The following is a 12389-nucleotide window of genomic DNA, read 5'->3' as shown; positions in this document are numbered from 1 at the left end:
AAACACAGAATGCATGTTTTCATAAAATATGAGGGCACATCTAGAGTGGTTACTATGAGCTTTGCTTCCCTAAGCCAACATGCCCTGGTCACTTAGGTGAGGGTGAATAGGAAAATCTATGTATGTGTTTTTACCTAATATGACTGTCCAGAATAGGAGCAGTATATGAAATTTTTGTAGAGATATAGTATTTCCATAAATGAATATGATATTTACATTTACAACAGCAAACCATTGTCAGCACAGTAATCTTTGTGTCTTCTTTATTTTACCAAGAATACATGCTGCCATAACACTTTCAAGTTACAAGGTACTTCCTGACAAATAAGATAAAAGGTAATGTAAAATTAGACTAACACTTCAGGGGTATCAGTGGTAACAATAACACAAGTAAAATAAGTAACAAGTAAATAAAAGCACAAAAATGAAATACAATACAACTGATTATGATAAAATAAAATAAACAATAATGTAGGAGAATGCTGACTGTTTTAAGAGCTTGCAGAAAATTTCACATAAAATAACACAACATGCTGTCAGAAAACTGTAGACAGTTTGATGAAAGTTTTCTGATCGTGCGTCTGTCTCCAAACAAAGACAGACGTCTGATGATGCGACAGAACTAACACTTACTTTTGTAATGTGGAATATAGACAACGTTAAATCAGGTAAAATAAAATGACTGTAATAGTTACATAGGTCTTAATGATCAGAGACATTTTAAACTTGACATTAAGGCAGGCTCAGATCATGGCAATATTTTAACATAACTAGCTGATTCTTTGTCTGATTCTTTATCTGCATTCTGATTTTATGTCATACCTGTAACTCTTCATTTTACTCATAGGCATGAAAAGTATAACGCTTAAAGGTTGCATTACAAAGAAAGTGAAAATGTCTGTGATGATTTAACCGACATTTCAAAAATACCAACGCCCATTTCAAAAATATTGACATAAATAGGAAGGTTTCCTTTTTCCAGGTCAAATAATTTATTTTAGTCGTACATTTTTATTTTTTTTGCTGGAACTGACTGAATGGCTGATCCAACCCAAAAGCCCTGACAGCATCATAGATCCCCTCTCTCTCCGCTGCCTTTGCATCCATCATTCCACCACTGCCACCTTCCATCATGGTATAGACAACAGCTGAATAAACCCATGCGTCCTCATCTCTCTGACAAAATATATGGCACATTTTGTGAGATGACTTATGATAAATGCATTTTAAATGAAAAAGGGGGCCTGACTTTTGTTAGAAGGTTCATCTTACCCTTAAATTCCTGAAATGTTGATTGTGCTGTCCACCAGTGGTTTGAGTGCCTGTTAAACAAACAAAGAGAACTGTATTGTAAATAAAGACAATAACAATAAATCAGGATTAGCCAAAAGATTTAACTGAATTTCACTAAATAAAAAAGAACTGTTCTGAAGGTTAACTTGTGATCAATACTAATGAAGTTCACTTTTTCCAAGTACAATACAGTATAAGAAATGTTCCCTTACCACTGCAACAATCCCAAGACTTTATGGAACAAATGACGAAAGCTATGATGATCAGACTTATAGTCAAAACAACACACAAGAGAAAAAACATTGTGTTGGCCCTCTGAGAATCCCACATGTTGGCTGCTGAAAAATATTGAGAAGAGCAAATAATTACAATTATTAATTAGTAAAAGTGTAATAGAGTAATTCATCATCATGTTAATATTTGATAGAAATTATTTATCATAGTTTATTTTAATGGATCCTATCAAATTTTCTTTTTTTCTTTTTTAATAAAGTTATTTTTTGGGGCATTTTATTTGCCTTTGTAGTGATAGGTGCAGTGATAGAGAGACAGGGAGGTCAGGGAGAGAGAGTGGGGATGACATGCAGCAAAGGGCCACTGGACGGATTTAAAACCGGGTCAAGACGGTTAGACCTACGTCTTAATGGTACATGCTCTACCCGAGTGAGACCGGATTTTCAATTAAATGAATAAATATGGTAATTTCACCACAATGTAGAAATGTTCTGCAGTTACCTTCAACGTCCAGTTTTGTTCCATTTCCAAATAATATCTCTCCACACATGACCACAGCACAGTAATGAGTCCCAGCATCTGAGAAGCTGATACTCTTGGAGAAGTTGTAGACACATTTCTGTGTCAACTGAGCTTCGAGAGTCTTCTCGCATATATCTCCATCTTGTCCATGCGCATAAAGTAAAGTCAGATGAAATTCATGTGATTCAGCTCTGAAGCAGTACACACTGTGATCTCCTGGACACGTTTTCTTCTCAGAGTCAGAGAGGACTGAACACCGGAGAGTCTCTGAGTCTCCAGGATGGACTGCATCAGATGTAGGGACTGCAGTGACATCAGGTTGTGATCCCGTAAAATTTAAAAAGAAAAATACATCTGTATTATATTTTAATAGAAAGCTGTTGAAAGTTTTATGTACCAGTAAAAAAAAATTAAGGTATGTCAATGACAGTAGAAATTACAACGAAGATTTTTAAAGAATCTGAAAAATCAGTTGCTTTGTTTTGCTGTGTTTACCTTCAACTCTCAGCAGACACCCTGAGGCTTCTGTATGGACTGGATCAGGTGTAGGGACTGTAGTGACATCAGGTTCTGTTCCTGGGATACCGAAAAATATATATTATTCAAAAAACACATTTCAACATAATTATTGAAAACAAAGCCATTTTTAAGGAATCTGAAAAATCAGTTGCTTCATTTTGCTGTGTTTACCTTTAACTCTCAGGTCTGTTCCATTAAAAAATATTAATTTCTGTTGATGTATTTTCATACAGTAGTAAACTGCTGTATCACTTAGCTTTGCTTTTTTAATAGACAAAACAAATGTTTCACACTCTTCAGTGGCTTCAATTCGAGGATCAACAGACTCCAAGCTATATGTTTTTCCTAACACTTGAGGAACCTTTCCAGAAACAGTCCTGATCCAAAACAAGCTTCCTGAACCCTTGCGAGCACATGTGAGGGTCACATTATCTCCAACATGAACAGTCTTTGACCCAACGATCTGCTCGTCTGTGCATCCTGAAAAGACAAACAGAGCAGTGATTAACAACAGACACAGATTTAATATATGCCATCTATATAAGATCAAAATAAATGTGAAACACAACTGCACTAAACCAGACCTTTCTACATATACTTACCTCCCATTCTGAGCATCAGTAGCGTATAAAATATGATCAACATATTTTCGTTTTTCGACTTGAGACTGCCGTTAATTTAGATCATATAATAAAATGACCCACCTTAATAACTACAACATGTGGGAGGGAACAATGTGAGAGCAATCTGATTGGCCTCTCATTATGTCGGCGTTCGTGCTACCACAGTGGAAATAATATCAAACATCTTTCAAGTCTAAACACATGAAACAACACCAACAGCGAGCTTTTGCTTCATGTTTCATGATGGGTGTTAACAATTTCCCTCTTTGATAAACATCATCATCAGGCTCCCTCTACAGATTAGTTAATATTACTGATACTATACCAACAACATCATCCACCAGAGAGGTGCCTGATCAGTCCCAGAGGAGTCCTGCATCAGAATGCATCAGTCTGGGATTACATGAAACAGAAAACACAGAGACAGACTCAATCTACAGAAGAAGAACTTTGGCGAGTCCTGCAAGATGCTTGGAACAACGTGGTGCCTTGAAAAACTTTATGCAAGCTCATCAATGAGGATTGGTGCTGTTTTAAAGGCAAAGGGTTTCACACCAGTTGGGGGATGGGGGTCTGTTTCCTGCACTCTTTGTGAAATTAAGTGATAAATAAAAATGTTCATTCATGACATTACTTTTGAAAGTGCTGTCACTTCATTTTTGGTGCCTTAAACTTAAACACTGGTTAAAGTTAGGGAACTAAAACACTTTTACGTGTATATAAAATTTTATGTTTGGACTGTGACTGGACACACACTGGTTTTCACTATGATACATCAGGACACAACTTCCTGCCTTGGCACTAAACAATGTAAATGATGTACTTAAAATTAATGTGGGCATGGTTGCAGGTCATGGACATCCAGATTGACTACTGAGGAATGTTTAGGTAAGGTAAGTAGGCAAAGTTTAAAATTATGGGATTCATATATCAAAAGTCAACTAGTCAACTATAAGAACCCCATAATTCAGTAGTCACTGTATTTGTGGCCTCCCACATTGAGTGTGTGTATCGAGATTTTAAAGCACTGGACTGGGCAACAGCGCCTCTGTTCTCTCTTAACTTCGCTGCCATCTTTTGGTGGCAACCAGATGACTCAACAAACAGCAGATAAAACTTTTACCTGCTCTTTCTTGTTTACTACAATTACTACAATTTTAAAATCCAACAACCATGTCTGTACCACTGATAAAACAGATTTTAAATCATTTGATTCATTTTGTGTGAATGAAAGAAATAAACCGAGATTGTCATATTGATTTAAAGTGGAAGCCAGGGCAGCCATCTTAAATAACCTTGGACAAAGGACAGGAACTCCCCATCATCAGCGGTGACTCCTGCCTACTCTGTCTGTCTGTCATCTATTGCAAAAAAGCAGCAGGAAGAGTGAAACAGACAGTGGGGGAGGGTTGTCTCACCATCCGCTACGTTGACACTTTAGAGTTTAGAGTTAGGGTTTAGAGTTTCGGATTCAGCTAACATGAAAGCCTTTTGGACTGAGGACGATGTCCCATGAAGCTTTCTGTTTGCCGTAGCTAAAAGAACCAAGGTGACTCACATGGAGCAATGTCATGTTTGTCACTTATGTGTTACTGTGGTGCATGAAGTAAACATCCTACAGTTTAATGTAATCCAGTACAATAATACCCAGCACAATAACAAGGAGCTCCTTGAGCGAACACAGGTAAAGAAACAACTGTAAAACCCAGTTTAAAAAAGAGCCCTGTGATAAATACATTTCTATACTGTCCTGTAGTTTCTTTATTATCAGACACACTTTTACAGTCACCTCTGACAAATAAGTGATGCATGGAAAGTTAAGCATTGCTGTGGTTGGACCGCCAAAATATGGTGCGACATCACAGCCACTTTTGCTTCCTGTCATTCTCAGCATTTTAATCTTCTCACAATTTTAATCTTATTAATATTCAACAAAGTTTAACTGAAAAAACATCACATTTCGCCACAAAGTGGAACAGCAATTACTGTAATAATACTATAAAATGATATATATTAATACTGTTCCACTATAGTATAGAATAGTAATATTGTTGTAATACATTTACCATGCAGGACAGTTATACAAACTCACACCTGGTTAATGACACAGTCCTTTCAGCGAGTGTTTTCAGTGCATTTCTCTGGGTTTTTCTGTCTTTGATGGTTGTTGTTGAGAGACAAGTGTGTGTTACACACTAACTGGTCCAACCGAGATCTTTGTGTCAAAAGCAGGGGTTTGAACTGTGATCCTCCAACACACTCTTTGACCCACTTCTTTTATCTCAAAACTCTAAAAGAAACTTTGCAAGCTGAATGCATCAACCAATAAAAATGTGTATAATTTCCATGTTTAAATGCACTGCTCCAAAACTTTTATCTCTTACATCATCATCACTTATTCATGCCATGAAGACACTTAAATATATGTCTTCTTAATTACTTCTATGATCTCCTTGGGCTTCACATACTCATCAACCAAGAGTGAAACATGCAGTTCAAAGGACATGAAGACATGTCCTATCATGGTACATTTGTTTTCAGAGGCACATGATGTGCCTGCAGGGCAGATGGAAACAATATAGACCACATTATCATGATGTATGATGGACCTGGTTGAATCAGAAGTCACTTCTTTCCCTTTCCTCTGCAGTGTGATGTACAGTGCATGTAGCAAAACTATACAGAGAATTAAAAAAAAGGTTTCGTTTTGTGTTTAAAAGGTTTGAAAAATCCATTTGAAAGTGTGTATCAGTGTAATAAGTTACAAAATTACTTTGACCTGTTGCTGCACATTTGTTTGTTTGTCTATGTTTTCATCCTTAGATCTTGTGCACAGGTCTTAATTAACCTGTTTAAATAAACAACTAAAATTAAATTAAATAAACTAACATCATTTGATAAAGCCATGTAAAAAGAAGTTGTTATACAACATATAAGGGCATCACCTGAAATAGCACCCCTGTAAACACAATCTATTGGACTCTCATTGTCATGGTTACAATAAGAAACATGTGGTTTTGGATTGCTCACCGTTTGGTTAGTTTAGGTGCATAAACAACTCGGTTTGGTTTAGGTAAAGATCGCAATTTGGGTCAAAATAAGTACTTCATTAAGGTTAGAGGACCTTAGTTGTCAAGTTACAATGATGAACACGCAGATAAGGTTGCGACTGGTCATGGTTAACAGAAACAATGACTATTTGCATGACTTGACTTCCTCCTTTGCTCCTGTCATAATTGCAACTACGGCAGCTACAGGTCGCCTTAGTCTCCCATATAAATACAAACCACAGCTGAACATGGGACTATGTAAGCAGACTAAGTTTGACTGTTACTCCTGCTTTTCCACCTCTCCTTCACTCCCTCTAAGGTCAGTGAAGCTCACAGAGGGCTACCGTGCAAGTACAGAGCTCTGCAATCCTTCTACACTACAAATGAGCAGCAACTTAAAACTAAAATTAGCTTTATGCTGCCTCTTGTAGCACCTCCCTTTTCATACCTCTAACCTCACTACATATCCTGTTGAAGCTCATACTCTTCTGAGTAAACAGCTTCAGTGGTTGGTCAAAGGCAGAAAAATGGCCCACCGCAGCCTACGTCTCTGAGGGAAGCTGCTGCATGTGGCTTTGCTTGTTGTTTTCAGTGCAAATTGTCTTCACACCATGTTGTGAGACTAGAGAGACAGAATAGTTGTTCTCTAATTGCTGCCAGTCAAAACCACCATCAGCAGACCATTAGCAGATATGGATTTGGACAAACACACCTTTTATTTCTAAAATTCTTTTTGTTTGCTTTTTGGAGTTTCTATAATAGTTGATAGTTGAGACACAGGCAATGAGAGGTGAGAGAAGGGGTATGACATGCAACAAAAATCAGTGTTGATGCAAGTAAATTTCAGGTGACATACAAGTTGCAGAAGTGTCCTGTTAATTTTGGTGAAATTACAGTATTTAGTCAGTCCATCTGTCAGTCATTAAGTTTTTCTTGGTGTGTGTGCTGGTAGCCGTGCGTTAGCCGTGCATTCAGAAAAATTCGTAATTACTGAGGTTGTAAAGACGCAGGTTAACAAGTGTAGAAGAAATTTCAGAATACAAATATTGCAGCATCACTTAAGGAGGAGAAAAAAGAAAGGCACCACCAGACATCTGTGGTGGCGACAGCTATAAGCCATGTGTTTTTTCTCCCTGAGGATGTCCTTATCGTTGTTTATGTGTAAAACGCCCATTACACACATTGTAACTGAGACAACAATCACACTGACAGTCCATTGAGTAAACCTTGAAAAAAGTGTAATTCATTCATTTATGTGTGTTTCAGCCAATCACCTTAACTTCCGCTTTGTAAACTGTGAGACAAGACAACAGGAGTGCAAGAGAAAGGTGCTATACCACAATGTACGGACAACGGACAGCCTTGATTCTTCTTGGTACAGCCTGTAAGTGCAGTTTTTATCTAGTGGGAAAAAGTATAAGTGCAAATAGTAATAATTAGTTATTATTCTTCTATTGTTTAGGTTAGTGTGTGCTAACTCTGATGCTGTTTCTTTGTTTTCTTCAGCTGTGATTCAAACTACAGAGGTTCCTCACCACATCTCTCTGACTGTGGTTGAACCCGGTGATAATTTGACTCTGACATGTAAGGTCATTGGGAAGGAAATCGGGTTGTTTTACTGGTACAAGCTGAACTTCGGATATATGATCCAAATAATTGCTTCAGGATCTTTCACTAAAATAACACTTCAAGGACAATTTAAAAACCCAAGATTTAATATCACAAAAGTGGGTGAGCTTCATTCTCTTATCATAAGAAATATAAGCAAAGAAGATGAAGCAACATACTTCTGTCAAGCAGGAGCAGCATATCTAATGAAATTCTTTAATGGCACAAATTTGGCGGTGAACAGTAAAGTATGCTCATTTCAGCATAACTGTCAGTTGGGTCTGTGTGAATAACCACTCTAAATTCAAGACTTTCCATTTCTGAAAATCATTACAGTCGTACTTAAATGATAAATGTTTAACTGAATTCCTTTTTTGTGAATTCAAAAGATCATAAAAATCAGAAGATGTCGGTTCATGTGAAACAAAGTCCGGAGACAGCATCAGTTCAGCTGGGAGCCTCAATGACTCTCCAGTGTTCACTTCTCTACACGAACAAAGAGAGCAGAGCCCAGTGTCCAGGTGAACACAGTGTGCACTGGTTCAGAGCTGGATCAGGAGGATTTCATCCAGGCATCATTTACACTCACAGCAACAGGAGTGATGAACAAGAGGAAAGGAGCTGTGTCTACAGTTTGTCCAAAACTATACAGAACTCCTCTGATGCTGGGACTTACTACTGTGCTGTGGTCACATGTGGAGAGATCCTGTTTGGTGAAGGAACTAAAGTGGAGACAAGTACGTATTCACAATTCTAATAAAATTAAATTTAATGTATTTATTGTATTTTTCATAACTCTATTCCAATAAATAATGAAAAACATACTTTAATTATTTAAAGGGCTTATTGGACTTTTTATTTAATTGCAGTTCAATCAGTTAGGACAGCATGGTACTCACCAGAGTAACTGATGAAATCGGGATGTAATGACGTCTATAAAATTGTTCAGACAACATGAGCAGTCAGACAGTCAAGCAGGTTGTAAACAACCCCCCAGCTGGTCAGACTTATCTGGAAGAGAAATAGAAGGTTAAAAATAAATATATTACTAAATGGTCTGTTATAAGCATTAATTTTTCTCTTTAACAAAACAACAGCACAATCATCACGGTAAGTAAAGCTAAACTGAACTTGTCAGCCAAATGTTGCCTCTTATTAAATATTGTGGAAAGATAATGAAGCATAAGTTGCTTTAAGTCCACTCAATACCAATATGACCCACTACTGTTTCCTCCACGTGTCCTGCATTAAAGCTGAAAACCTGAAACAATCAAAAGTTTCTTACATTTAGAGGTTTTGATTTACGACCAAACCAACAAAGGACTTTTCTTAATGGTTATTCTGATTTGTTCATCTCAACAATTTCATTACTCTCTGACACCGACTCTTTGAAATGCCACGAACTGAAATGCCACATTCAAAATATTATTTGTAATATCATCCAAAATCATTATCATTCTAAGTTGCACAGAATTTGATTGATTATATGATATTTTCTACAGTTTTTTTATGGGGCCCAGCTGTCACTGTGCTCACAGTTCTGTTGGCTCTCTGTGATTGTGATTGCCGTCCTTATTTTCTCAAGAGACTGAAGGTAAGTTTAGTGTCGCTGCAAAAACACAGTATGTAACTTATAGTTACAGATTTTCTGGATCCACGACGTCAGACAAAGCTTTGGTGTTACCAAATTTGGTGGTCAGTCCAGGAACCCGTTTCACTAAATTTGGAAAACACAAATCTCAATTTCCCATACTTGCAACCAATGCATGTGCCCTGGTGGACATTTATCTGCAATTTGGGACAGGCATTTGTTAATTTAATGTTAATTAACATTTTTTAGTTCAGTCCCCAAATCCTGTCTTGATCCCAGGCCTGGCAGTGTGTGAATTTAGAGGATTTAGTTACACAAAGAAAACTCTGGTGTACTAGCTTGTCATCTATGTGTATGAGGAGAATGTAACTGAGTGGGAGTTTGCATTTTGGGGTAATTATACCATTACCTTCAAAAAATGTTATTATATTTTAAGCCTCCAGAGGAGCTGCAGACAATCATGTGCCATAAAGAGTTAATGACATCTTTATTTACTAAACATCAAGCCACCTGCTCTATGAATGGCTGCTCCAGCCATGATTAAACTGTAAAGGAGACTCATGTGCACTGCCACAGTGTTGAGCCATAATGGCACATTATTAAATACCAAAGCCCTATTTTATCTTGATGTCACGGCCATATTCTTTAATGCCTGTTAACAAAATAATCATTATTTTTAGGATGGCGACACAGAGGCACTGAACTACTCTATCACTGGATTTGTCCACAAAAAGAGAGAAAGAAGAGGGACATAAAAAGAGTCCACAGCAGCAGCGATTTCTGTTTGATAAGCATCAAGAAAAGAATTTCAGCTTTATGTCATGTGTAATACGTAACGTGTGTGTTAATGCTGTTAACATTGCAAGAGATTTGCGTTGTTTATCGACACTTAAGGCTGGAATTATGTTTCCTTGACGATACACATGAATATTTCTGCAGGTCAGTGCAGACAAGGGTGTCATTGGTAACCATGCCTTGCAGAGACTCGCACACAGCTCTCAGATCTCGACAGTATTTAGTGTTTGGACATGAGTTCAAAATAAGCTGATCAGCTGATGTAATGCCTTAAGTGGGATGGGTTTGTAACAAAAAGGAAAAAACATAGCAACATTATATTCAAAATAAATACAGGTACAGGAGAGGCAACATGTGGGAATGTTTCTGAATGAACTTGTTCACCTACGTAGCCTATACGAGGGCTGTTCAGAGACAGTGTTTCCAGAAAAGCATATTCCAGCTTTAAGTGTTTACTAATGTTGCTTTTTTTTCAAAAAATAAGTGTTTATTTTTATTGACTTAATGTACCATTAAATTTGTGTTTAAAAGCATTGATGTGCCTTTGCACTGTCCTCTGTCTTTATCAGTGTTATCATTAGATATCTGTGCTTTCTGATTAGACAAAACTAGATGTCACAACAAATCAACATTGCCGTCATCTTCAAAACTTTTTCTAAATTTTCAACGAAGCGGAGTAACACTGTTACGTCTATCATTGTAATTATCAATGTCACAATAAACGCTTAAAGAAGAAGATAGAGGTTTGACGTAGTTTCTTTTATCTGGTAAATCAAAAGACTTTAGTTTAACAAAACATACTGTATAAGCATTTAGCCTGGCTGTATCCAACTTTTAAAAATTCACCGACCAGCACTACTAACACTTTTTATTCTGTTTGTTCAAACCCAAACAGAAAAGTAAACGTGACATTTTGTGGTTTTATACTGAGTTACGTTGTATAACTGCAGTGTATCACTTCGCCCAGCAGTTTTGTGCTGTTTGTGCAGATTGTGAAACCACATGGTGACAGGAGTCCAGGACGTCACTACACTCTGCTCTTGCTTGCCAGTAAAACAGTTACAACACATAACTCCTCATAAAACCGTACATTGAAGTCTTCACATTTCTACTGTATCTACTAACTACACAGATGAGTTATGTGCTAATTAGTGAGCTTTAGGTGTGCTGATAGGAACAGTGTATGTATGACATTTGCAGAGAGCCATGCTAGTGGTTTCCACATGTCCAGTTGTTGTGCTAAGCTAAACTAAGCTAAGCTAATTGTCTCCTTGCTCCAGCTCCATATTTAACAAACAGGCATGAAGGTGGTGTCAGTGTTCTCGTATCACTTTTGTCAAAAGAGCAAATAACCAAAAGGTTCTTTTTAGATCTGTTCCAGTGTGCAGCTCATAGTAAAGCTGCACAACACAGACCAACACTGCACCATGTAAGTTCCGTTTCCTGTTTTCTGAAAACACCAAAAATCGACTGTATCGCTTGACTGCTTGACTTCCTTTCTTGGATTGGAAAGAGAGATGGGTGGTGAAAGAATTCATACATATGGTGTTAGATGAGTCTTATAGCTCTTTCTTCTTTCATCTCTAACCTCACTACATACCCTGTTGAAGCCCCTAGTCAGGTCTCTTCTGAGGAAACAGCCTTGGTGCTCAGTCAAAGGCAGAGAAAGGGCCCACCACAGCCTGTCTGTCAGTGCAGCTAATGCAGAGTCCTCTGTTCTTTTCAAATTGTGAATTGCCTTTAACAAGTTCTCTGAAACTAGAAAGACAGTAGTCCACCCCGGTCTGTCTCCTATGAAACAGTCTTTTTCAACCATTCAATAAAAGTTTCCTCCTTCTTTAATTTGCATTCAGGGGAAGCTGTGGCGGACAAATATTAAGACAGATATAATATGGTGTAAATATTTCTCCACATCAACCTAAAAGGTAAATAATATGTCAACATTGTTTCTGCTGCCCCCAAGTAGTGAAGAAAACAAATCAGTTATTGCAGATTTAATCTTAGGTCTGAGAATGGATCATCTCTCTAAGAGCTGTACACAGAGGTTGCATTAGACTTGTTGAATGTGCTTTTGATGGGCAGGGTCATAGAATTCCCTCGTAATCTATTATTAGTCTGTATCTCTTCAATGAGCTGTCAGCATGTGGATGGCGT

The 12389-nt window shown here is 37.5% G+C and overlaps 2 protein-coding genes across 3 annotated transcripts; one reads left to right on the top strand and one right to left on the bottom strand.

The window, feature by feature from the left end:
* Positions 1-126: 126 nt before the first annotated feature.
* LOC130173972 (uncharacterized) lies at positions 127-3177 on the bottom strand. The gene is made up of 7 exons (XM_056383556.1): positions 3171-3177; positions 2971-3048; positions 2545-2625; positions 2029-2352; positions 1506-1631; positions 1273-1322; positions 127-1176 (listed from the first exon to the last, which is right to left on the bottom strand). Exons 1-7 carry the CDS (start codon positions 3175-3177, stop codon positions 1012-1014), a joined length of 831 nt encoding a protein of 276 aa, XP_056239531.1. The 3' UTR covers positions 127-1011.
* Positions 3178-7519: 4342 nt separating this feature from the next.
* Positions 7520-10952, top strand: LOC130173760 (uncharacterized). 2 transcript variants are annotated; one of them, XM_056383231.1, is made up of 5 exons: positions 7520-7625; positions 7748-7825; positions 8239-8586; positions 9352-9443; positions 10121-10952. In XM_056383231.1, the coding sequence occupies exons 1-5, from the start codon at positions 7583-7585 to the stop codon at positions 10193-10195; spliced, it is 636 nt and encodes a 211-aa protein (XP_056239206.1). In that variant the 5' UTR covers positions 7520-7582; the 3' UTR covers positions 10196-10952. The 2 variants fall into 2 exon arrangements, with proteins under 2 accessions (XP_056239206.1, XP_056239208.1); XM_056383233.1 differs by lacking the exon at positions 9352-9443.
* Positions 10953-12389: the final 1437 nt, after the last annotated feature.

The sequence above is a fragment of the Seriola aureovittata genome, chromosome 8 (assembly GCF_021018895.1).
Source record: "Seriola aureovittata isolate HTS-2021-v1 ecotype China chromosome 8, ASM2101889v1, whole genome shotgun sequence".
Classification (NCBI taxonomy): Eukaryota; Metazoa; Chordata; class Actinopteri; order Carangiformes; family Carangidae; genus Seriola; species Seriola aureovittata.
Note: the sequence above shows the minus strand (reverse complement) of the source record. Positions and strands in the feature narration are given on the sequence as shown.